The following is a 25414-nucleotide window of genomic DNA, read 5'->3' on the forward strand; positions in this document are numbered from 1 at the left end:
ATCCCCCTTTTCCTTGTTTACAAAAGTATATCACAACAGTAAATTCAGGTGGTAAATTCATTCAGGTGGTCTTTACATTAAAAACAAAAATCCTTTTAGTAACAAATATGAATTCTACATTTGAGTCTATGTAAGAAAAAAATGAATGTTTAAAATAATTGGAAATTAATTTATTGGATTAACTAGAAATTAATTAAAAATAAAATTAATTGGAAGCCAAGGTAATTTTGCAACCTCTCATCAAAAATGATTGAACATATAAAGCTATAGAATCATGCTTGTTAGCTTGGTGGAATGTCTCATGACAAAAAAAAAACCCAAAGCAAACTATTGAACATAAATACCTGTTCCAGTAAAACAACATTATATGGAGCTAGTTCATACTCAGTTTTATTATTGTTTCTGAAATAGGCCTACTTTTAAATGCCTATTTTTCTGGCCAGAAGATGTTATCGAGAGGAAAAATATAGAGTTCTGGAAACCTTACATCTAATACTTGCATAATCACTTGTTAAAGTATGTAGCATGATGTGCAGGGTTTTCTTTGCAGAGAACCCAGTCTGGGTCTTGGATAAACACAGAAGTGAATAACAGGATGAGCCTAGGAGAGATGTGGCAAATTCTGATTGTAAGTGGGATCCTGGGATCCAGGTCTTGAGGACCCTGTGGGAACAGGTTACTACCTAGCCTCTGTTTTTCTGTTCCTCCTTTCTTGCGCCAGAGGTGAAGCAACCAGATAAACCAAGAATACAGATTTGCAGCAAAATGGACTGAGTCTTCTCTGTTCCCAATTATGACTACAAAGCTCACCCATTATATCCTACCATTTGACCCATAGGGAACTATCCTTATACTGAGCAGAATGAGTGTAGTTGGTTGGTTGTGCACTGTGCTTATTTTTGCATTTGTAATTTACTGTGTTGAGACCCTTCTTTAAGTATGGTGTGGTTTCAGCTCTCATTTACCCATTTGAGCTCTTACTCATGCTACTCTTTGATCACCTACAGTTCAGCATAAACTCAGCCTTATTATTTGAAATCTGACCTTTTTATAAATATAAAAGGAAAGATTCAGAGTAAATCTGTTTATGACACAACATGTGAATGCAGGAACTGGAGTTGCAATTAATTGAAAGAGCTGCTGGGACAGTCATTTGTGTGAACCTTTATTTAAGGCCTGCTTTGTGAGGGCACAGGAGTCCCTGGACGAAGTCCCTCTTGTGTTTGGAGACTGCTAGTAGAGCCTGTACTATGATTGGCTCAGTAAGGAAGGTGGAAATGGAGACAGGCACTCAGGTGAAGGTAGAAAAGGCCTTACAGACATAGTTTTATAGAGAGGGGGGTTGTAGACCTAGTAGTTCACTTTTGCCTGAGAAGGCTCTGGTTGACGTAATTTAAAAAAAAAAGATATAATCATCTTAATTTCTTAAAAACCTGTCTCTTCTTGAAATCTGGAATAAGTAAATGTTTTTGTTTCTCTGTATGGTAGTTTTTTTAATTATAATTGTAATGATATAAATTATTCTCTGGAATATCCTTAACTCAATTAGATATAACTGGTACTTTAAACTCACACTCCAGACATAAATGTTTTTGAGTCCTACACAATTATTTCTTCCCTTGCTTGTCCTCTTCACTCCTATCTGAAAGATCGAAGTGGTTGCACAGTACTATGTAGACTGATGATCCTCTTGACTTGAGGTTTAAAATTTTATTTGTACCTAAAATATATTCTTCTTAATGTTCATACTTTGGATTTATCCCAATTCTTAGCATCAAGGAAGTTATTAAATAAAATCCTCCTTCCTCAAACTTTATAGTTTGCTCTGGAATCATTACCCATCTAGAATTGCATTACTGAGAAATGTTTTTGCTTGCCTGAACTGTGATGTTTTGTTATGCATTGGTGCTGGGGTTCTTAATTCATCTATCATTCTAATTAACATTCACTGTGGTTCTAATTTCAAAACCGGTTATAGTTGTCCTTAAAAAATATACTTCAGCTAGGGAACCCATAATTTGAACATGTTTTAGAGAAACACCTTGACTTGATGTGATTACTATATATCCATCCTATTCCCGGCATTGAAAGAGTTAACTACTTCTGTCTGACTTCCACCTGTGTGTTCAAGTAGATGTTGGCAGAAAAGAAAATGTGTTATTCAACCAACTTTTATTAAGCACCTGTTGCCAAGCATGTGTTAGTTGCTGATGTTAATTTCAAGATTATACTAAAAAGCATTGATCTAAGATTGTGGTTATGTTAGCCACTCCAAGCTTCCCTGACCTTCCTGGGCCACTGTAACATTGCTGGACAGGTGTTCCACTTGTCCTTTCTACATACTGGATGGAGTGAAGAACTGAAAGAGGTTGCTTCAGATTTCTTAATCTTGATTTTGCTGTGAAGGCAGACTATAGGGATCATCAGTAAATGAAAGAGGGTGGGAGGGAAGGGAATGAAGCTTCATGAATTACTCTTTGTCCTCCCAGATCTGATGATGATCCCCCTTGTAACTTGAACCATTTCCATCTAGCTTCTCAGGGCAGCAAGGAGCTTGTTAACATCACCAGCTGACCATGTGTCTCCTTTTCTCAACTCCATTTTCAACTTCGTGCTGAAGAAAAACAAGAACCTAGCGTGCATTCTGTGAAGAAAACAGGAAGATGGTTGGGAAGTTGGATGATGCATGAAAAATATAATAGGTGAAAAGAGGACAGAGGTGGTTAACTCACTGGCACCGGCGTTATTTTGGTGCGTCCATTGCCGACAATGGATGTCGTTCTGGGAAAATCCCGACTCCTGGCGAGAAAGGATTAAGTGAGCTACTTTTTCTATACCTCTATACACAGGACCACTGCCTTGGCTCCACAAGGCTTACACATTTTTGACTCCTAAAGTAGACCTCGACAAGAAACATCACTTAGCACATTGCTACACATGAGCATGTATTCATTTTCACATGCAAATTAACTGGGCTACATTTTCAGCAGGGACATGTGCATATATTTCTGTTTGTAAAAGGAATTACTGTACATCACCCCTCATGCTGAAAATATACCCAACACTTCACAGGGCAAAACAGCTGGTTATAAGTGATGATTAATTATAAACTTGACTGGAAAATCTTCATTTGGATCATGAGAAGAAGAGGTAAGGTTCCCATGAATTTGGCAGTTTCAGTTGCAGTTAAACAGCTGAGAGATTGTGATGGCTAGTGATTCCAGAGCCTCTCTTATAAACACTTAGGTTACAGGATGTGTGTCTCCTTATAGTGAAGTCTGAGTAGTTATAGTTACATCTGGGTTAGATGATTTAGGGACATTTTGTACATGTGATAAGTTGGACTTTTCTTAAGAACCATCCTTATTATCTTTTTCATCTTTATCTCAAGACATTATCTTTAATTAAACATATTATTTTCCTAGAAAGTTAAGCATTGAACTCTACAGAAGTTTTAAATAATTCAGAGAGTTACCCAACTGAAAAGTTTTGCGTCTGGGGAAACTCCCTGGCGGTCCAGTGGTTAGGACTCCATGCTTCCACTGCTGGGGACCTGGGTTCAATCCCTGGTCGGGCACTAAGATCCCAAAAGCTGCATGGTCAAAAAAAAATAAAACAAGTTTTGAGTCACTGCTTGGAATTTCGGTTCCTAACTAATATGTGAAATCTGCTATGCAACATTTCAACATGAAATGATGTGCCCTGAATTTCTGTAATAAATTTCAAAATCCTTAGTAGACATTATTCTGTATCCAAAAGGATCAGTATTACTCACCCTTTTGTTTAAAATACAGAATTGCCCCCAAAGAGCACTATTTTAGGTACCACTACATTGAATTTTTGTAATAAGAATCTCATTTGATAAAAGGCAAACATGGTCTAAAACTTACTAGTAGCCTGGTTTCTTTATTATCAGATAATACTTTCATCTAAATTATGGGGTGACCTAATCTGCCCTGCTGCCTTTTTTCATAAATGAAGTTTTGGGGGGAGCCCAGCCAAGTTCGTTCATTTACATACGTCTGTGGCTGCTTTTGCACTGCACTGGTAGAGTTGAGTAGTTGCATCAGACTGGATGGCCAACAAAGCCTAAAATATTTATTGCTTTGTCCTTTACAGAAAAAGTTTGCCAACACCTAATCTAAATGATAAAGTACAGAATCTGGCTGCTCTAAACATTCTGATTTTGAATGAAGTCATTTTGACACTTTATTCTTTTGGGTGAGCTCTTTTTTGTTTTGTTTTGTTTTTTGCGGTACGCGGGCCTCTCACTGTTGTGGCCTCTCCCGTTGCGGAGCACAGGCTCCGGACGCGCAGGCTCAGCGGCCATGGCTCACGGGCCTAGCCGCTCCGCAGCAGGTGGGATCCTCCCGGACCGGGGCACGAACCCGTGTCCCCCGCATCGGCAGGCGGACTCCCAACCACTGCGCCACCAGGGAAGCCCTGGATGAGCTCTTAATTCTGTTTCCCTAGAGACATGATGACCATGTTTCCATACCCCACGAAGTTACTTTTAAAAAAAAAAGAAGTCTTGACTCTGTTTAGGAAAAGTTACTTTAAGTGATTTGGATATTGGACTATCTGAGAAGTGGGAGAGTATATACATTATAGAATTACTGGGCTAGAAGACACCTGTAAGGAATGTCATTCTTCCCTCAGGACCATGATCAAGTTAGTCGGAAACTTAAGAGACTTGTAGAGTACAGATAAGTTGGTATAATCTAGTTTTATATATAACCATAATGAAAATATATAAATTTTCCTTCTTAATGTTCTTAACTTTTGATTTTGATGTAATTTCAGACTTAACAGGAAACCTGCAAGAATACTGTTCTTATGTATTCTTCACGTAATACACATCCAGTGACAGATGTATGTTAAAAACAGTAAAAATTCCTCTAAACCCTTCATCCAGATTCCCCAGTGTTAACATTTTACCAAATTTACCTTAACATTTTCTCTTAATTTCTTTTTAACTTTTAAAGAATAAGTCACAGATATCATGCCCACTGCGCCTAGATATTTTTAGTGTGTATTTCCTAAAAACAAGGACATTCTTCTTTATGACTTCAGTGTACTTATCAAAATCAGCAAATTACAGTGACACAATACTATTAATCTGTTAAACAGACCTCATTCAGATTTTGCCAGTTGTGCCCATAATGTCCTCTATAGAAAAAAGAAAATTTCTGATCCAGAATCTAACCTGAGATCAAGCGTTAAATTGAGTTGTATCTCTTTAGTATCCTTTAATCTGGAATAGTTAGTTCCTCAGTCTTTGGCTTTTATAAACGTCACATTTTTGAATATTTTTAAATTTTTTAGAATATTCCTCAATTTGGGTTTGTCTGAAGTTCTGTTTGGAATGTTCGTTTATCCCATTACTGGCATTGTCAACTTCAGTCACTTGGTTAAGTTGGTGTCTGCCAGGTTTCTCCAATGTAAAGTTACTATTTTCCCCTTTATAATTAAAGAGTATAATATAGGAGCACCTTTGGAGATAATAAATACTCTTTTTTGTGAAATTCAGCCATCCAGTGAATTTGCCTGAATCTTGTACAACTATGATTGTTAACAAATGGTGATTTTCTAATCCATCATTCCTTTTTCTGTATTTCTATACAGTGGTAGCAGTCTTAACAGGTTATTAAAATTACTTGCTTAGATGCTTGTTTCTCCTCACAGGACCTCACAGGCCTTGAGATCTTCAAGGGCAGAGACCATTCCTTAATCGTTGGTAGTAAGAGTTACTTTCATCATGGTATCTTTTTAGTAATGGTTGTAATAAGTTACCACTTAATAATAGTGAATGACTACTCTGTGACCCCTACAGTGTGTGCTACATTCAGTATCCAGAGTGATCTTTTTGGAAATATACATCTGTTCATGTCAAAGTCCTATTTAAAACTTTTAAATGGTTCCTCATTACATTGTTTAGTTAAATCCATTTCTCTTAACAAGGCTTGCATACCATGGCATAATCTGGTTCTTATTTATGTATGCATTTTCACCTCAAAAGAGTTTCTGGCCTACCAGTGGGACAGTGCTACTAATGTTCACACACACACACACACACATACACACTCTCTCTCTCTCTCTCTCTCTCTCTCTCTCTCTCTCTCATTGACTTGTTTCTGAGAAGACTTTCTTTTGTTTAGATGTCTCTTCTCATTTAAGTTTCATCCTTTCCCCTGAAAACCATTCCTGTTCCTCCAAGACAGAGTATTCTGCCTTTTCTATATGCTCCCATAACATCCTTTCCAATCATAGCAGATAACATTTCATAATTGTACATTGTGCAGAGGCAGAGACTGTGTCTGTCTTGGTCACTTGAGTCTCCCCAGGGCACAGTGAGAGCGTACTATGTAGTTTGGCACTTCATAAATATTTGAATGATGAAGTGAAGAAGGTCCTTCTTTTTCCATGGTACCACACTGCTGCTATTTTTTTTTAATTTATATTTTAATTTTTTGGCCACACACCATGGCATGTGGCGTCTTCGCTGACCAGGGACCGAACCCATGCCCCTTGCAGTGTAAGCACGGAGTCTTAACCACTGAACCACCAGGGAAGTCCTGATTCTTCTTGAATCCCTAATGTGTATATTTTATTTGATAGGTGGTCAGAAAATACTTGAATGAGTGTCATGTAATCTTTACAACCCTGCAGAGTAAGTGGTGGTGTTTGTATCAGCTGTGAAAGGGAAACAAACAGGCCCATGAGTTTGTAACTTAACTTTAAATGACATAGCTGAAAATTATCTTCTGATTTAAATCCTATGTTCTTTCCATTCCTTTTTCTGATCCAGCAAATAGTGATTGCTACGTCCTTGCTAGACAGTTCATGCAATTATGTATCTTTACTGAATACTTTTCAGACTTCTCTCAATCTGTTTCTGTTTTAATAACTGTAATAAGTTCAAATTCATTCTTAAATCATAGAAATTATCATTTTAGTGTTTTGTTCAAGTATCTTTTTTTCCTTAATGCTGCAGAGATCAACCTGTGATCCATGATTGAATTTCAAGGGATTTTCAGAATGCTTGAAATCATATATAAAACTGTGGGGTTTTCTGGGGCAAGGGTCCACAAATATGAGCAGTTTCTCAAACAGGGGTGTATATATATGTGGGTTGGGAAAAGAACCAATTGTGGTCCAAAAAGTGTTTGCTGGATGGTCTTAGCTGCAGTGTTGTATTGACTAGTGCAACATATAACTTCAGTGAAGTCTCTTGGAGGGCTGTGGTGATTTTTAAGTTTTAATTAGAAAAATTATAGAGGAGGTAAATTTGAAAGTGTAAAAGAAAATCTTAGATTTGGAATTAACTTGCCTAGAAAACAGAAATCTGAAATTTGAGAAACATTTAATCATCATGACCTTGATTTTTCTTCAGTGATTACTTACCAGCATAAAACTTTAATTTTTCTACACACATGTTTTACTACTGGTCTGGGGAGGCCTTGAAAGCAGGCTCATGTGTCAGGTGTTCACCTTGTGCTTCAGTACTAGTGGAAGCCCGGCACATTTTAGATGCGTGTTGAATAAAACTGAGTGTTGTTAAGGTAGATTTTTTGAATTAGAGTCAAGGTGGGTAAGGCTAGAGAAGGAGGAAGTTCGGGGAACAAGTTTAAACTGAACGGCAGAGACTCCCCTGGTAGCTCAGTGGTTAAGAATCTACCCACAAATGCAGGGGAGACGGGTTCGAGCCCTGGTCTGGGAAGATCCCACTTGCTGCAGAACAACGAAGCCCGTGCGCCACAACTACTGAGCCTGCACTCTGGAGCCCTCAAGCCACAACTACTGAGCCCACGTGCCACAACTTCTGAAGCCCACACGCCTGGAGCCCGTGCTCCACAACAAGGGAAGCCACCGTAATGAGAAGCCCACACACCATGACGAAAAGTAGCCCCCACTTGCTGCAACTAGAGAAAGCCTGGGCACAGCAACGAAGACCCAGTGCGGCCAAAAATAAATAAATACATTTATTTTTAAAAAAGAGAGAGAAATGGAATATTACCAGTGCCCTGGATGCCTTCCTTTAAAAATAAAAATTAAACAATGTCAGTGAACTAGGAAAGCTTTTTAAGGTATGGTACTTGCTAAATAGCAGCATTTAGAAGTTGCCTTGGGAATCCCCATGTTCCTTAGGCCTTTGCCTGAGACTTTACAGCCCCTCATTCTGTACCTTGAATGCAATCACGATGCACAGAAGTCTTTTGGTACTGTGTCTAGGGCTGCTTCTGAGGCATGTTACCTTTTCTTTTAATTTTTAAAATAGACCATTCCTGCACACGACAAAATTCAAAAGGCAACATTTCACTCCTAACCCTGTCCTGTGTCCTGTTCCCTGGAGGCAACCAATACAACTAGTTTGTTGTGAGCGTTCTAGAGATAATTTGTGCATACTATATGTATATATTTTGCCTTTTTTACAAAGCTGGCACCACTGTTTAGCTCCTTTTTACTTAATATATTGTAAAGATTATTTCATACCAGTTTATGAAGAATTTATTTTTCATAACTGCATAGTATTTTATTGTATAAATATACCATAATCAGTTTATCATAATCATACATTAATCAGTCTTCTATTTCGGCCATTTAGGTTGATTCCTTTCATTAGCTTAGCAGCAAGTAACTTTTTGAACATATTCACATATGTGGGATATACATGTTGGATAAATTACTAAAAGTTGTGTATCTGAGTCATAGTCTGTGTTATTTGTAATTTTGATAGGTACTGCCAAATCTCTCTTCATAGTTGTACCAGTTTAACTCTCATCAGCAATGTTTATGTGTAAGAGTGCCTGTTTCACTATACCCTGGCCAACACAGGTGTTGTCTAACTTTATGTTGGTCAGACGGATAGGCAAAAATGGAATATTATTATAGTTTTAATTTGCATTTCTCTTATACATGAAGTATTAAATATATTTACGTTTATATTTCCTATTGTAAGAACTATGTCCATATCCTTTGCCCATTTTTCTGAGTGGCTGAAAACTGAAATTGGATCTTATTATCTTTTGTTTGTTGGGAGCCCAGCTGTCTGAAGTTAGAGTGTTTATTCAAGGGTTTAAAAGAATAAATAAAATTATTCTACTCCCTCTTCCCCTTACTCTCCCTTCCTCCGCCCCTCTCATGTGTGTGATTTTATAAAACTTCCAGACACGTGTATTATCTTCTAAGTTATTTTTCCAGTCAAATCTCAGGACCTCTGTGACCTAATGGAGATACCCCTACTCCCACTTTTTGTAATACAATTTATGAGATAAAATCATAGACTCTTAACACTTTACAGGGGTATGATGATCGAGGTACAGTTCTTCCTTCTATTAAAGGAAGCTAAATCTGGGTTATAGAACCATTACCACTGAAAGCATTTCACAGAATTATGCTGAGGGAAAAGGAGCCTAGGGTATTTACTTATCAGTATTTGCCCAGTAATTTCTTTCTTTTTCTTTTTTTTCTTTTTAACCTTAGAGTGGTATAGGGCCATAGACATTGAAGTTATATGTTGTATGTTCATTTTTAAAATTTTGTTGTTGTTAATCAAGAAAATGGATCTTTAAAATCTTTATGCTAGTATATAGAATTATGAATCAGGTTCCAAGACAGTCATATATTACCCAAAGATGTGCTTTTATTTCTCTAGATCAAGGGTTGGCAGTTTTTTTCTGTAAAAGGTCAGATAGTAAATATTAAAATACTTAAATTTAAAATGTGACTGTGAGGCCTCAGTCTCTTCCACCCTTCTTCTTCTTCCCTTCTTTCTGCCCTTTTCTTCCCCTTCCTTTTTCCTCTTCCCTCCCCTTTTCTCCCTCACTTTAAAAATGTAAAAAACCATTCTTAGCTGGGGTTGAAGGGGCACTTAAAGAACCAGGCTGCAGGTCAGACTTCAGGGCGTAGTTTGCTGACCCCTGCACTGGTGTGTGGAATTGTGAATCAGGTTTCTTTACAGTCTGATATTACCCAGATATAAGTGTTTTAATATCCTTAGCCTAAATGACTAACAGAATTGATTTAACCATGTATTTTCCAAGATGATTTGTCTGTAAGCCATACGGTTTCAATGGGAACCAGATGAGCTTAGTTTTTTCTGTTGTCATTTTTTGGCTGCACCGTACAGCTTGCGAGATCTTAGTTCCCCCACCAGGGATTGAACCCAGGGCATGGCAGTGAAAGTGCCAAGTCTTAACCACTGGACTGACAGGGAATTCCCAAGTTTATTTATTTATTATCATTTTATTTCTCTAAGTTCTTACCTCTTTTTCTAGATTTTCAGTGTTCAGTAAATTCACGTAAATATTTGGTTTCTTTGCTTCTAACCCTGAAACTTCACAAATACCTGAAAATCCTGGGAAGAAGGATTTTTTTTAAATGGGGTTTAAAGTAGGGTTTTAAAAAATCTTCTAATACATTCAGTTATCTTGGAGAAGCTTATCTCTCACATGTAACTAAATACATAAACATTCATATATACATATACACACGTATATAGTATTCTCAGTATCTTCAGTTTCAAAATTGCTTAGAGAAACAAAAATTATGACAAAAAACATTAGTGAACTGAACACTTAAAAAAATTCTTATTCAAAGGTCCCTTCTCAGTTAACATCAGCATGTATCATTGTCCAATGGGTTTTCTTTTTCAGCCAGTCTCACTGTTATAAAAGTTGGCAGACCTATTGTGAAGTAAAAATGCACTGATTTCATAAAGTCAGTAAAAATAATATTGAAGAAGTTGGAAAGGAAATATATAAGACCACTAGTGTACTAGAAGCATTTTCAGAAAAAGTAATGAAAAGATTCTGAGATACTCCTGGGAAAAGAATGTTGCATCATGTTATCAGTTAATTATTTGGGAAAAGTATATCAAAAAATATCAACAATTGACTCATCTTTTGGGGGGGAGAGTTGGTGAAGTTTTGTCTCATGTATTGATTTTGGGATTACAAATTAATGTTAGTGAGTTGGTGAATTTGCAGATACAGGATCTCTGAATAATGAGGATAAATGGAATCATGAAATCTGTGGCTTTTTGTGTCTGGCTGCTTTTACTTAGCATAGTGTTTTCAGGCTTTATCCATGTTGTAGTATGTATCAGTAGTTAATTACACTTTGTAGCTGAATAATACTCCATTGTATGGATATCATTTTCTACATATTGTTGTATGAGCCAATATGAAATTGGGGGGGGGACGGATGGATAAACATAGATGCAGAATTGCTAGGTCATAGTCTTTGTTTCTTATTTGATGCTCTTTGCCTTTTTAATGAAAGGTATTTTATGTTTCTTTAATTCTGGAAAACTCTTCATTATTTCTCAAAAAAGTTCCTTCTCTCCTAGAATTCCTTTTACCTGGAGTTGGCACTTTAACTTCTAGCCTCCATATCGCATAACTTTGCTTTCACATTTTCTTTCTGTCCCTTCCTGCTTTTTATCTCCTCTTCCAGCTGTAAAAATGGCACCTTGCTCAGAGTCTCTTTCTCTTTTTTGTTCTTAGTCTTGCTGTCATTTAGGAATAAAGATTTGTTTGACACATACACTACACAATTTTATCTGTACTTGCTAATAACAAGGAAAAATAGTCTTAGTTGTAAAAAGTAAATGTGTTATTACAGAATATATAATCTGATCTGTATATAATAAAAGGTAAAAAATTATACTCTCATTGTAAATTATTTTGTTCTCAAAGTCTTGTTTAGCTAAAGAACAGTCTACATCAGTGTTAAATTTTTACACTTTCCAGAAAAAGTATTGTTTTGTAATTTTGTTTTAATCTTGTTTTTTTCTACAGTCTATTCTATTTGAGTCTATTCTGTATCATTTGAGATGTGTTAAAAATGTGCTGGAGTACTTTGCCAACAAACTTCCAATGAGTACTTTTTGAGACTGTTGGAAGAAAACATCCCAGTTTAGACCGATTTAGTGTGACGTATTAGCAGTAGGTAACTTTTTCAAGTGTTGTTTGTTTTTTTAACTAAAAATGGGTAGTATAAAAACTGTATAATTAAAAGTAAACTTTTTTTTTCCATAAGAGAATCCGTTTACTCAGAATCTATTTACTGTACTTTAAATATAATCTAACTGCTTTTGGGGAATCATGATTCACATACAATAAAGACAAAAACATCGAACTCATAGCTATATAATATTTCTCGAGTTAAAATGGTCCTTTGTTTTAGTATCTACATTCCTTTCTTTTCTCCCCAGCTTTATTGTGATATAACTGACATTTAACATTGTGTAAGGTTAACGTGTACACCTGTTGATTTGATGCACATATATATTGCAAACTGGTTACCACCATAGTGTTAGCTAACACCTGCATTATTACCATTTCTTTTTTTCGGGGAGAATATTAAAGATCTATTCTCTTGGCAACTTTCAAGTATATAGTACAGTATTATTAACTGTATCACTATGCTGTACATTAGATCCCCGGAACTTACTCATCTTATAATTGGAAGTTTGTAACTCTGACCAAGTTTCTAACTCTACCTCCCTTCACCCCTGGTTTAGTCTCTGTTTCTATGAGTTCAGCTATTTTGGATTACATATAATAAGTGATATTGTACAGTGTTTGTCTTTCTCTGTCTTATTTCATTTAGCATAATACCCTCAGGGTCTATCCATGTCACAAGTGGCAAGGTGCCCTTCTTTCTCCTGATTGAATGATATCCATTGTATACATATACCATAGCTTCTCTATCCATTCATCTCTTGATGGACACTTAGGTTGTTTCTGTATTTTGGCTATTGTGAATAATGCTGCAGTGAACATGGGAGTCAGGCATCTCTTTGAGATCTGCTTTTCATTTTGTTTGGATACATACACAGAAGTGAGATTGCTGGCAGGTGTTTATTAAGAAATGGAAAACTTACAGTATGAATCAGGTATAAAGACTTTCCACCTTTTAATTTCATTTTCCTTCAAGTCAGTCTGTTTTTCTCTATGTACCTTCTCTCTTGGCAATCTCTGACAGTAACACTATATATCGATTGTTTTCTTAAGGTTTTCCCAGATTGTGGATCTCTTGCTTTAGCCTATTTCCTGAATTTTAGGTCTATATTTTCGGCTTTCTCTCTCCTTTTTTTAAAAAATAAATTTATTTACTTATTTATTTTTGGCTGCATTGGGTCTTCGTTGCTGTGCATGGGCTTTGTCTACTTGTGGTGAGCAGGGGCTACTCTTTGTTACAGTGCGCGGGCTTCCCATTGTGGTGGCTTCTCTTGTTGCAGAGCACGGGCTCTAGGTGCACGGGCTTCACTAGTTGTGACACGTGGGTTCAGTACATGTGGCTTGTGGGCTCTAGAGCGCAGGCTCAGTAGTTGTGGCACACGGGCTTAGTTGCTCTGTGTCATGTGGGGTCTTCCCGGACCAGGGCTTGAACCTGTGTCCCCTGAATTGGCAGGCGGACTCTTAACCACTGCACCACCAGGGAAGTCCCTTCAGGCTTCTCTTGGCTCTCTCCTCCACTTGCCCTTCAGACTCCAGCTCATAATCTTGTTTTATAAGCTAATTCTTCGTCTTTGGTGTACATTTCTGTTAATATCTTCATCATTTTTCAAGTAACCCATAGTCAAAACATGTACCCCTTTTGTAAAAAATTTATATTGCTAATTATAACAGTTGCTTTAAAAACACTTTCTAGATAACTAAACTTTTCAGTTAGGGACAGTATTGTTGGAAGACAACTTTTTTTGAAATTCTGACAGGTTAGAATGACATCTTCGGATCTTTTGCAGGTGTTATTTTAAATAGCCACCACCGCCTAGTTATTTGCACAGAAGTAGAGCTTGGACACTTGATCTATTTTGAATGCCCCATTGTTGAATTTATGTACATATATTTATTAATCTATGCCTATATCATCTAAATGCTGGGTAATTCATTTACAGTAACTTTCGAAAGATTTTCCATCACTCTGTCAGGAATTATTGTTAGGTCTTATAAATTATTGTACGTAGTATGGTGCAATGTACACTGTAGACAATTTATGAGATGTATTTCACACAATCTAGAATCTTGAATTTTAGGCCCTCCACATTGGAGTGTCTTTAACATTCTCTTCTGGTAGACAAAATTTTGAGACCTTATAACTCTGAAAAATACCTTTATTCTATTCTTGTTTGGCAAATCATATAATTACCATTTGGAAATAGATTTTCCTTCAAAATGTTCAAGATGTCATTGTATCATTTTCCAGCTTACAGTGTTGCTATTTTGATACTATTTCGACTCCTTTGTTGTGGGAGGTGCTCTGAGCCCTCTCTATCTGGTGACTTAATATGTCAGTTCTAAAAAATTTTCTTTTCTTTTTTTTTTCTTTTTAATACTTTTTTACCCTCAGTTTTCTCTCTCCCTGCTTTCTGGCTACCTGTTAGGAGATGTAGGACTTCTGACTCTTATCCTCTAATTTAATTTTTTTAATCTCCCATTTAGATAAAGGATTAGTGTGAATGAAGGCAACTCAGATAGCAGTTTCAGCAATGGATTCTGTGCCATGCGGGTGTGACATTATTCCAAACAGATTTTCATATCATGTAGGCTAACACTATTGCTGTTTATTCACAAGACAGAATGATCCTAAGAAATGTTACAGTAATCTTTATAGGGCTGCTTCCTTCTTACTTTTTGTTGTTGTGGGACTTTGGAAAGATTCTGTTGCATTTCAGGGCCTCAAAGTAGATAATCTTAGTTTCCAGCTTAAATTTTGTATACAGCTTTGACAATATGAAGAGGAGGAAGTTAGTAATTCCAAGTGCTTAGGTGCATGTTGATAGAACTTCCCCATAGTGTTAGGCATACTCTAATAGTCAGTAGCTCTTGGTCACTAATCAGTAGTAATCAGCCATTTTGTGAACATCAGAATACTTAAAATTTTTATTTATTTATTTTGGCTGCACTGGATCTTCCTTGCGGTGTGCGAACTTCTTAGTTGTGGCATGCATGCAGGCTCTAGTTCCCCAACCAGGGATTGAACCCGGGCCCCCTGCATTGGGAACTCAGAGTCTTACCCATTGGACCACCAGGGAAGTCCCTGAATCCTTTTTTTAAATTTGAAGTATGTTTGACATACAATATTAGTTTCATGTGTACAACTCAGTGATCAGAATACATTTTCTAGTTAGCAGTTGCTCTAAACTTTTGAATGGAATTAAGAATGTATCTTTGAGAAGCATTTCCTCGGTATATTAACCGCCACCATAGAATGGGCCCCAAACTTGAGGTCTGTAATAAATTGCTATAAATGTTTGTAATGAATACCTGTAATGCTGAGACCTTCTGCAAAAGAAACTGAGTTAAAATTGTGTAATTCTTAGTTGACTCAGATATCATCCTCGATATATCTGTTTTGAGCACCCTTCATGAATGAACTCTTTTGGAGTGCCTAGGTTTACAGAGTACCTAATGCAACAGTCATTTTCAAACTTTTAAAATTAGCAGAATACCTGTTTTTCCCTATAATGTGGGTAGGTGCTGATAAGTGGCGTTCTTTTTCCTGAGTTTGTTAACCCCTCCAAGAGGTGGATAGAGAAGTCAGAGCTAAAAGTGTTAAGTCCTTCCTCTCTTTATCCCTGATTCATACCCACAGGTAGACATTGAATTAGACAACTCCAAGCATCCCTCAGAGGAATAGATTAGAATGTATCCTCTCTACAGGCAGAAGCAGCCCAAGAGGAGAAAGAGCCCAGATGGCTCTGAACTGAGGATAGACATACATAGTTCTTTCTCTCAAATTCTCCCTTGTGAGGAAGGAATGAGTGAGGGCTGTTAAGAGAAGCCAGTAATTCAGTGATGTCCACTTTCTCTGGACATCAGAATCATCTGGGGAACTTCTAAAAAATACAGGTGCCTGGGACCCATTCCCAGAATTTTAGATTCAATTTGTTTTGGATAGTGTATCTATAAAAGTTGCCTGGAGTGGTTTAATTCTGCAGCCAGAATTGAGAATCCCAGCTGTAGTGGAAGTTCTACTTAGAAAAGGCTAGGGGGATAGTGGATGTTACCTACATTTGTGGATAAATCCCCAAAATGGTACTCCTTCCCAGAATAATGCCACTGTGTCATCTGGTACAGATGATAAAAGGCATCATAACCTTGGGCAGGTTGCTAAACTTTTTAAGTAAGTTTTCCCATTTGTAAAATGGAGATAGCAACCTCATAGGGTTGTTTTGAAATTCAGATAAGATAATGCATTCATACAGATTGCCCTGCATCTGTAAAGTCCACATTGGCATTTTTACTGGCAGCTGAATATTACATCTTGAACTTTCCTCAGTTGTGTGACATGTGGGTTATTTCGTTTTCCACAAATGCTGCTAGAACCAAAAATCGTGTGGAAAGATTTTTCTTGGAGTACATTTCCTAAAAAATGGGATTACCAGGTCATATAGGTGTGGTCAGTATTATGAGATTACTCTGAAGGAAGGGTTTTATATGATGTACCATTGAGAATGTGTGGGTTTGCCATTTGCCCACTTAACAAGGTGACTGGATAAGGAAGTATGTGCCCAAGAGCTACTTGATGGACTTAGAACAGTGAGAGATTGTCAGGGAACAGAATTGTTGCTAGGCTTTAGATTCATACAGCAAGAAAAGGTACCTCAAGGCTTAAAAACGTAGTTTATATTTCTCAAGAACAATTTTGATAAAGTATTAGATAGTATTTGAAGAGCAACAATGATCCAGAACTTTCCTTTTTTAAAATAACTGCAGTATAAAAGTAGATTTGGCCATTAGCCAAGTTGATTTTGTATTTATAGAAAAATACGCTGAATAGCAGGAATTGTGTTTACACATGTAATTTTTCTGAAGTGTGTTTATATAGCTGAGGTATTACTAACCTTTTCTTCCCTTAAGTAGGGATGGCAAGTGAGATGTTTGACTTGTTCATATGCATACTCTCAGTAAATGAACTATATATGACTTCATTTTATGTGCAGAAGGCATATAGAAATTAAGATTATCAGGAGGTGTATTCCTGCCAGAAATAAAATGTCTTAGTTACTTAGTCTGCTACTTGGCTAATGAGGTCATACAAGCCTGGTAGACGTTTAGAAATAAATATGTATTTGTGCTATATGTTTTTACTTGTTTTTTAAGGGACCAGGATCTATTTTTATTTAAAGCCAAACATAGGTAAAATTTTGGAGAATAATTAAATACCAGATTGTTCCTCCCCATTTCTTTGTTGCCATGTGAAATCATTCAGCTTCAAAGCAATCACCACTTCCATTCCACACTGATAACTTTTCTTTTGGTTTATTTTTTGCAGGAGGTATATCGAATTCCAAAGAAAAGTCAAACTGAAAAGGAGAGCACAAGTAGGTATTCAGAGATACTTTGTGCATATGACTTTACGAATATTCTTTTAGAAATATGCAGATGTAACTGATAAGTTTATTGTGTTTTTGGAACCAGATAATATGTCATTAGGTAAATGAAATATTTTTGGTATAAGTTTGAAAACGTGTTTTTAAAACAATTTTCTTGGAGTACAGTTGACTTACAATGTTGTGTTAGTTTCAGGTGTACTGCAAAGTGAATCAGTTATACATATACATATATCCACTCTTTTTTAGATTCTTTTCACATATAGGCCATTACAGTGTATTGAGTAGAGTTCCCTGTGCTATACAGTAGGCCCTTATTAGTTATCTGTTTTATGTATAGTAGTGTGTATATGTCAATCCCAATTTCTCAATTTATCCTTCCCTTCCTTCCCCTCTGGTAACCATAAGTTTATTTTCTACATATGTGACTCTCTGTTTTGTAAATAAGTTCATTTGTACCATTTTTTTAGATTCCACACATAAGTGATACATATGATATTTGTCTTTCTCTGTCTGACTTCACTCAGTATGACAATCTCTAGGTCTATCATGTTACTGCAAATGGCATTATTTCATTCTTTTTTATGGCTAATATTCCATTGTATATATGTACCATATCTTCTTTATCCATTCCTCTGTTGATGGACATTTAGGTTGCTTCCCTGTCCTGGCTCTTGTAAATAGTACTGCAGTGAACATTGGGGTGCATGTATCTTTTCAAATCACAGTTGTCTCTGGATATATGCCCATGAGTGGGATTGCTGGATCATATGGTAGCTCTATTTTTAGTTTTTTAAGGAACCTCCATAGTACTGTTCTCCATAGGGGCTATACCAGTTTACAGTTCCACCAGCAGTGTAGCAGGGTTCCCTTTTCTCCACACCCTCTGTAGCGTTTATTGTTTGTAGATTTTTTGATGATAGCCATTCTGACCAGTGTAAGGTGATACCTCATTGTAGTTTGATTTGCATTTTCTCATAATTAGTGATGTTGAGTATCTTTTCATGTGCCTTTTGGCCATCTGTATGTCTTCTTTGGAGAAATGTCTATTTAGATTTTCCACCCATGTTTTGTTTGGGTTGTTTGTTTTTTTGATACTGAGCTGCACAAGCTGTTTGTATATTTTGGAGATTAATCCCTTATCTATCACTTTGTTTGCAAATATTTTCTCCCATTCTGAGGGTTGTCTTTTCATCTTCTTTGTAGTTTCCTTTGCTGTGCAAAAGCTTTTAAGTTGAATTAGGTCCCATTTGTTAATTTTTATTTTTATTTTCATTGCTCTAGGAGGTGGATCTGTGCATTTTTATTCTTAGTGATTTTTTGTCAAAGGAGATGTCCCTTTATACTCCCTGTGTTGTTTCTTTCCTTGAAGTCATGGCCTTCTAGTAGCTTTTCTTCCATTCATTTCTTCCTCTAGAGCAGACATTCTTTTTTTTTTTTTTTTTTTTTTTGGCGGTACGCGGGCCTCTCACTGTTGTGGCCTCTCCCGTTGCGGAGCACAGGCTCCGGACGCGCAGGCTCAGCAGCCGTGGCTCACGGGCCTAGCGGCTCCGCAGCATGTGGGATCTTCCCGGACCAGGGCATGAACCCGTGTCCCCTGCATCGGCAGGTGGACTCTCAACCACTGCGCCACCAGGGAAGCCCTAGAGCAGACATTCTTAAACCTATACTCCTTAGGTGTGTGTAAGTTTTTACCTGTAGATGTTTATATGCAAAGTCCTTGGTATACGTTCATTTTACTGGGGAAAATTCAAAACTTTCATCAGATTCTCAAGGAATCAGTGACCCCTCACAAGGTTAAGAATCATTATTACAGAACAGATAATAGGGAGACCATTGCAGTATGGTTTCTGGGCTTTACCACTTAGCTGTGTTTCCAACATACTTTAGAGATTAAAGCAATGGTATAAATTATGGTGGCTCTTGTTAGTCTCTTGTGCCCCTCCAGCAGTGACCCAGTATAAATAGAGTAAAGGAGCCAGTGTGATCATGTTTTTGGTCTTTTTCTTTATTTTTGGCATGAAGAACATTTTGTAATCTTAAATCTTATTGGTTAAATAATCTTATTGGTTAAAGCCCTGTAAAGTATCCTTTACATCACTTTTGTATCTTTTGGATATTTTTAGTTCTACTGGTTTAGTCTCTTCGTAGCCAGACATCCTACTTAGGGCTGCAAAGATTTCTTCCCATAAGAAAGAAAGCTGGATTGAGTAGTACTGGTTGGCAGTATCAGCAGCACCACTATAGAGTTGATCATCAGAGGCTGGCTTCTCTGGGCCCACTGAGTTGAAAACATTAGCAAGACAGGCGAAGTTTCAATACCTATGAAGGTCCTCCCACCCCACCCTGCCACCATTGTTTTGTAAATATCTAGTCTAGTATGGCCCTCTGAGAGAAGCAGGACATGGTCTGTAGTGGACAATTATAATCTTTTCAGGGAGCAGCCTTTTGTGTGCCAACTTCAGTCTCATCCTCACATGTGGGGAACCCCGCCTCCATCTCAGTATCAGGCTTTTAGATTAGAGAAATGCTTATAATGCAAACCTGACTTGCTATGTTACTACTCAATGTCAAGCGATTAAAAAGCTTAGAACTTTTAAAATTCATAAGGATTGTGAAATACTTTGGGAAATATGCAGTCTAGCTTTATCCACGTTTTAAAATACGAGAAAATCAGCCTGAATATATAAGATGATTTCTCTGCCTCACATATTCTAAGATGGAGAGTCAGAATATACTGTTGGTATGATTCCTTTTCTTGTTTTACCAATATATAGTGAAGAAATAGCCACATTTTAAGGAAATTAACACCAGGGTAAGGAACCTGGGTTTGAAGGAGGAAATAGAGAGTCATGGGCAGATCCAGATGAAACTAGATAATAATACTTCACAAAAAGATGTTGTGCTAATACCTTCTGAGCTGAACAGTTGTTTTAATTGTATGGTATTTTCTGCCAGCATGTGGTATTAGATGAGTTAGTTCTGTTAGCTTCTCACTGACAAATACTCATACATGGCTGTAGATTAGTAACTTTTTTGTAAATAAATGGAGTTTTTGGCCAGCTAAAAGAACTGTGAGAATGGTATATGTAAACCTGATCCTACTGCTGGGGGAAAAAACAACTGATAGCACATTTTTCTGAGATGAGAAAAGAAAAAACAATGTTTATCAAGAATCCGCTTTGCGCTATGAGAGATATTTTATAAGAAATTCTCTCCTTATGAAGAGAGCAATATGATTAGTAGGTAACAGTACTAACATACACAAAGCAACAGCATATAATACTAGTCAGTTTATATTGAAATGTTCATTGGTGGGATCTAGACTACTTAGGAAAATGAAAGACTAGGTGGTGTGATCAGTGAAAAGTAGTACTTAGGGCAGCTTTTGGGAGCAGTGGCAATGGAATTGGGTGAGAACCATTCTAGGTAAAGAGACTGAGTGAAGAAGGTTAGCTTCCATCTTTTTTTTTTTTTAATTTATTTTATTTTTGGCTGCGTTGGGTCTTTGTAGCTGTGCACGGGCTTTCTCTAGTTGTGGTGAGCAGGGGCTACTCTTCGTTGCGGTGTGCGGGCTTCTCACTGTGGTGGCTTCTCTTGTTGCGGAGCACGGGCTCTAGGTACACAGGCTTCAGTAGTTGTGGCTTGCGAGTTCTAGAGCGCAGGCTCAGTAGTTGTGGTGCACGGGCTTAGTTGCTCCGCGGCATGGGGGATCCTCCCAGACCAGGGCTCAAACCCGTGTCCCCTGCATTGGCAGGTGGATTCTTAACCACTGCACCATCAGGGAAGCCCCCAGCTTCCATCTTTGAATAGGAAGCTGGCGTTCTTTTTTTGAAGATGTAGCTCTCTGGTTTTGATAACTTACTGAGTTACCACCTGTTTCACCTGTGTTTGAAATATTTTTCTTTTGAAATTGTAGTTCATAAAAAGTTGTCTAATTTTTTTTTTAATTAAAGAGATTTTTCTATTGAGGTTTTTATGTTTAGCATGCCAGGCTGTTTTTCTACCAGTTGTAAATATGTAGAGTTATAAGGGCAGGGGAAGGCTTTTACATTTTGAACTGACAAGCAGACTGCCTTACTAAAGGTATCAGAAACATTTTGCATGCATGTGTTCCACAGAACTAGTTAGAAATGATGAAAGCTTGGACTGAGACTTTGGTGGGAAAAGGTAGAAAAGGGCAGTCATGGAAGAGACTTTTAGGAAGTAGAGCACACAAGCATATAAGACCTTATGTCTCGTCCAAATTTGGGACTGGGTATATGAAGGAGGAGTCCATAGATCTGTTTGTTGGATAGAAATTTTATTATACAGTTGGTATACTATCATGATGGAGAAAAGTCTACCAAGTAAATTTTTTTAAAAACCTTTTCCCCTAGTAACCGAACGAGGAAGGGATGCTGTTGGCTTCAGAGATCAAACAGTTGCCCCAAAGACTCCTAACAGGTCAAGAGAGAGAGACCCAGACAAACAAACTCAAAATAAAGAGAAAAGGAAACGAAGGGGCTCCCTCTCACCACCTTCTTCCGCCTATGAGCGGGGAACAAAAAGGCCAGATGACAGGTAAGTGACCTATGTGAGTTACTCTCTTTTCTGAGCAAGTCAAAAAGTACCCAAGTGATACACTTCTGATTTGGGGGCAACAAGTGCTTTTGTAATAAATGTATTCTCTTGTGAGTGAGTATAAAAGGAAACTCTACTCATAACTATTGAGAGTCTCTTTTGACAGTAGTAATAGCTGTGAAGACGAATAGATTTTTGGTACTCGAATGGCTTCTACTTCATAACGTTTAAATGCTATTTGAGGAGCCAGAGATTTGTTCTTTAAAGGGGAATGGGGGTTGATGGGAGATAACCCTATGTTTTCTAGTGAATCTTACACCATACCAGTTCAAAATGTTGTTTGATCCCTGTGTCAGAGGCTGTCTTGTGATGCTGGTAGAAAAACAGGCCACATAATCACCTGCTGGGCACTAGAAAACATTTGTTCCCGAGAAGTTCTTTTTAAATTAAATATACTTTAAAAAAAAATTGAGATATAGCAGTCATGTAATGCAGTTGTCAGAATTTTTAATTTTGGGTTCTCTGGGTATGTAATAGTAATTCATCATGATTTTAATTTACATTTCTCTAATTACTAAATAGATTGAACATTTTGCCATATGTTTATTGACCATTCCTATTTACTCTTCTGTGAAGTGTCTTTTTATATGTGGTGTTCATTTATTAAATTTTGTCTTTTTAAGCTCTAGGTATTCTTTTTTTATATTCTAAATATAATTTTGCAAGTATTTTTTCCCAGTTTATGACTTGTATTTTGACTCTTTCTGTATCTTTCAATACACAGAATTTATTAATTATGGTGTAATTGAATATATCATATATATTGTCTGTTTCCTTTATGGTTAGTGTTTACAGTGTTTTAAGAAATTCTTCCCAACTCTTGAGATGACTTTGTGTGTGTGTGTGTATATACATTTTGTTTTAGCAAGATTTAAGTCCTTAATCCATTGGGAATTAATTTTTGTATATATTTTAAGGTAGGAATCTGGTTTCATTTCTTTCTAGGTGAACACCCAGTTGTCCCAGCATCATTTACTACTTGAACGCTCCTCCTTTCCGCACTGATCTGCAGTGCTGCCTCTTTCCAACAGGTTTTCACATATGGGAGGATCTGTTTCTGGGCTCCTCATGACTATCTTATATTTAAGTCTTGATAGCAAGTAGGGCAAATCCCTACTTGATCTTCTGGGATGCCCTGTCTTTTCTCAGATTTATTCTTCCTTAGAATCTGCTTTGAGTATTTGAATATTCTCTATCTAGTTAGGTCTTCTTTAATATTTTTAATGAAGATAAAGTTTTTCATTAATGTCTTTGTTAATAGTTTTCTCCAGAAAAACTTGTTTATCTTTTGGTGTATTTATTTCTGAGAACCCTAACTTCTGTTACATATTCAGTTTGGTTTTGGTGTTTTGATACGCAATTCACCTTTGTATATTGATCCTATTTTTGTTAACCATTACAAAACTTGTATTAATTTCAAGAGTATAGGATTTTTATTTTGCCCCACTGTCTCCTTTTTTTGTCATTGTCAACAGTCCATATCATATGAATTTGTTTTGGTTTTCCTTTCTAATTCTTATGCCTTGTTCATGTTACTTTGCTAGCAATACCTCCAATGCAAATCACAGAATGATAGCATTTTTTATCTTGGTAATTGATTTCTACTCATATTTTGTTTCCTTCCACTTTTTTAGGCTTGTTATATTGTTTTTTTAATTTCTTAACTGGAACAATTGGGATTCTTAGCTCATTAATTTTTCTCTTCTGATAGAAGTGTTTAAGAACTGTAAGACTGCTTGAACTACTCTTGTTAATGCAGCTTCATAATCTAGTTCTAAATACTATTAGGATATACAATGTGTTTAAATTTCTTTTTGTTAAATTTTCAATTTGTCATTAATTGATCTGTATGATAACAGTTCTTAGAATTTTATTGAAGCTTGCTTTATAGTCTCTTTTGTTTGATATTCATAGAAATATGCTTATCTTCCTTTTAGTAGGATTTAACTGGTATATCTTTCTTCCTTTTATTTTATTTTATTTTTTATTTTTTGGAGCAGGGAAAGGTTTATCACAGGGCCATGCAAGAAGATGGGTGGCTCATGCTCTAAAAAAAACCCCAAGCTCCCTGAAGGGTTTCCACAAAGCATTTTTAAAAGCCAGGTGAGGGTAAGGTAACAGGGGTTAATATTATCAGTCCTTAGGTTTAAGGAGGCCTGGGGCTATGTGCTCCTGGTCTTTAAGTAGTTAACATCTTCCATTTGGTGGGGGTTTTCACATCTGTAAAACAACTCAGGAAATGTGCATCAAATACTGTTGTCTAGGTACTTCAGAGAGGAGCTAAAGCAGAGGATAGGGGGCAAGTCCTGTCCCAGGAAGCCTCTTCCTTCCTTTTACTTTCAACTTTTCTGTGTCTAATAAATAGCTTATAGCTGATTGGGTGGTTTTGTTTTTGTCTTTTTTAATCTTTTATGGCAACTCTTTAATTCTTTAACTGGTTGTTCCAATTTAATAAAATTTGAAGCTAATCAATATCCTGAACAACATAAGTACTTACTCTGACCATTTAGCCTTCCCAATTTACATGGTATTATTGTCCAGTATTATAATTCCTCCTCTCTCCTCCCATCAGTTATTGTTAATTTTTTTATGTAGACCAACTGATGTTTTTAGTTTGTTTACATTTACTAGTTTCTCTTCTTTCTTATCTCAGACCCCTTTAAATGGTTTCTTTTTTTAAATTATTGTTTATTTATTTATTTTTGGCTGCGTTGGGTCTTTGTTACTGCGTGCAGGCTTTCTCTAGTTGCGGCAAGAGGGGGCTCCTCTTCGTTGCGGTGCGTGGGCTTCTCATTGAGGTGGCTTCTCTTGTTGCGGAGCACCTGCTCTAGGTGCGTGGGCTTCAGTAGTTGTGGCTCGCAGGCTCTAGAGCTCAGGCTCAGTAGTTGTGGTGCTCGGGCTTAGTTGCTCCCTGGCATGTGGAATCTTCCCAGACCAGGGATCGAACCCATGTCCCCTGCATTGGCAGGCAGATTCTTAACCGCTGCGCCACCAGGGAAGTCCCTAAATGGTTTCTTTTAGTGAGTTTCTCTTCATAATATTTCAGTTTTTGTCTAAAAAGTGTTTTTCATGTTTTGTTTGCATTGCTCACCCTCAATTTTAAAAATCAGCTTTATTTAACCAGCAAGTATAAATTGCTTACAGTAAAATTCATGATTTTAAGTGTAGTGTTCATTGAGTTTTGTCAGATGCATACAGTTCTGTAACTACAACCACAGAGGTTATATATTGGATTGGCCAAAAAGTTCATTCGGGTTTTTCCATAACATCTTACGGAAAAATCCAAACGAACTTTTGGGCCAACCCAATAGAACATTTCATCACCTCATAAAATTATCTCTTACCCCTTTGTAGTGCGTCCCCTTCTTCTACTCCTAGTCCCTGGCCACCACTGATCTCCTTTCTGACTTGGTTTTGTCTTTTCCACAATGTCATTATATATGGTAT

General features: G+C 37.0%; 1 protein-coding gene across 2 annotated transcripts in view; it reads left to right on the forward strand.

Moving 5' to 3' along the window:
• Positions 1 to 25414, forward strand: part of SETD2 (SET domain containing 2, histone lysine methyltransferase) — an 84932-nt gene that overhangs the window by 32456 nt on the left and 27062 nt on the right. For both annotated transcript variants that reach the window (XM_030845350.2, XM_030845353.2), the window contains 2 exons: positions 17287 to 17335; positions 21724 to 21907. In XM_030845350.2, the coding sequence (XP_030701210.2) occupies positions 17287 to 17335; positions 21724 to 21907 (233 nt within the window). The remainder of the gene's footprint in view (positions 1 to 17286; positions 17336 to 21723; positions 21908 to 25414) is intronic.

The sequence above is a fragment of the Globicephala melas genome, chromosome 11 (genome assembly GCF_963455315.2).
Source record: "Globicephala melas chromosome 11, mGloMel1.2, whole genome shotgun sequence".
In the NCBI taxonomy this organism is placed as follows: Eukaryota; Metazoa; Chordata; class Mammalia; order Artiodactyla; family Delphinidae; genus Globicephala; species Globicephala melas.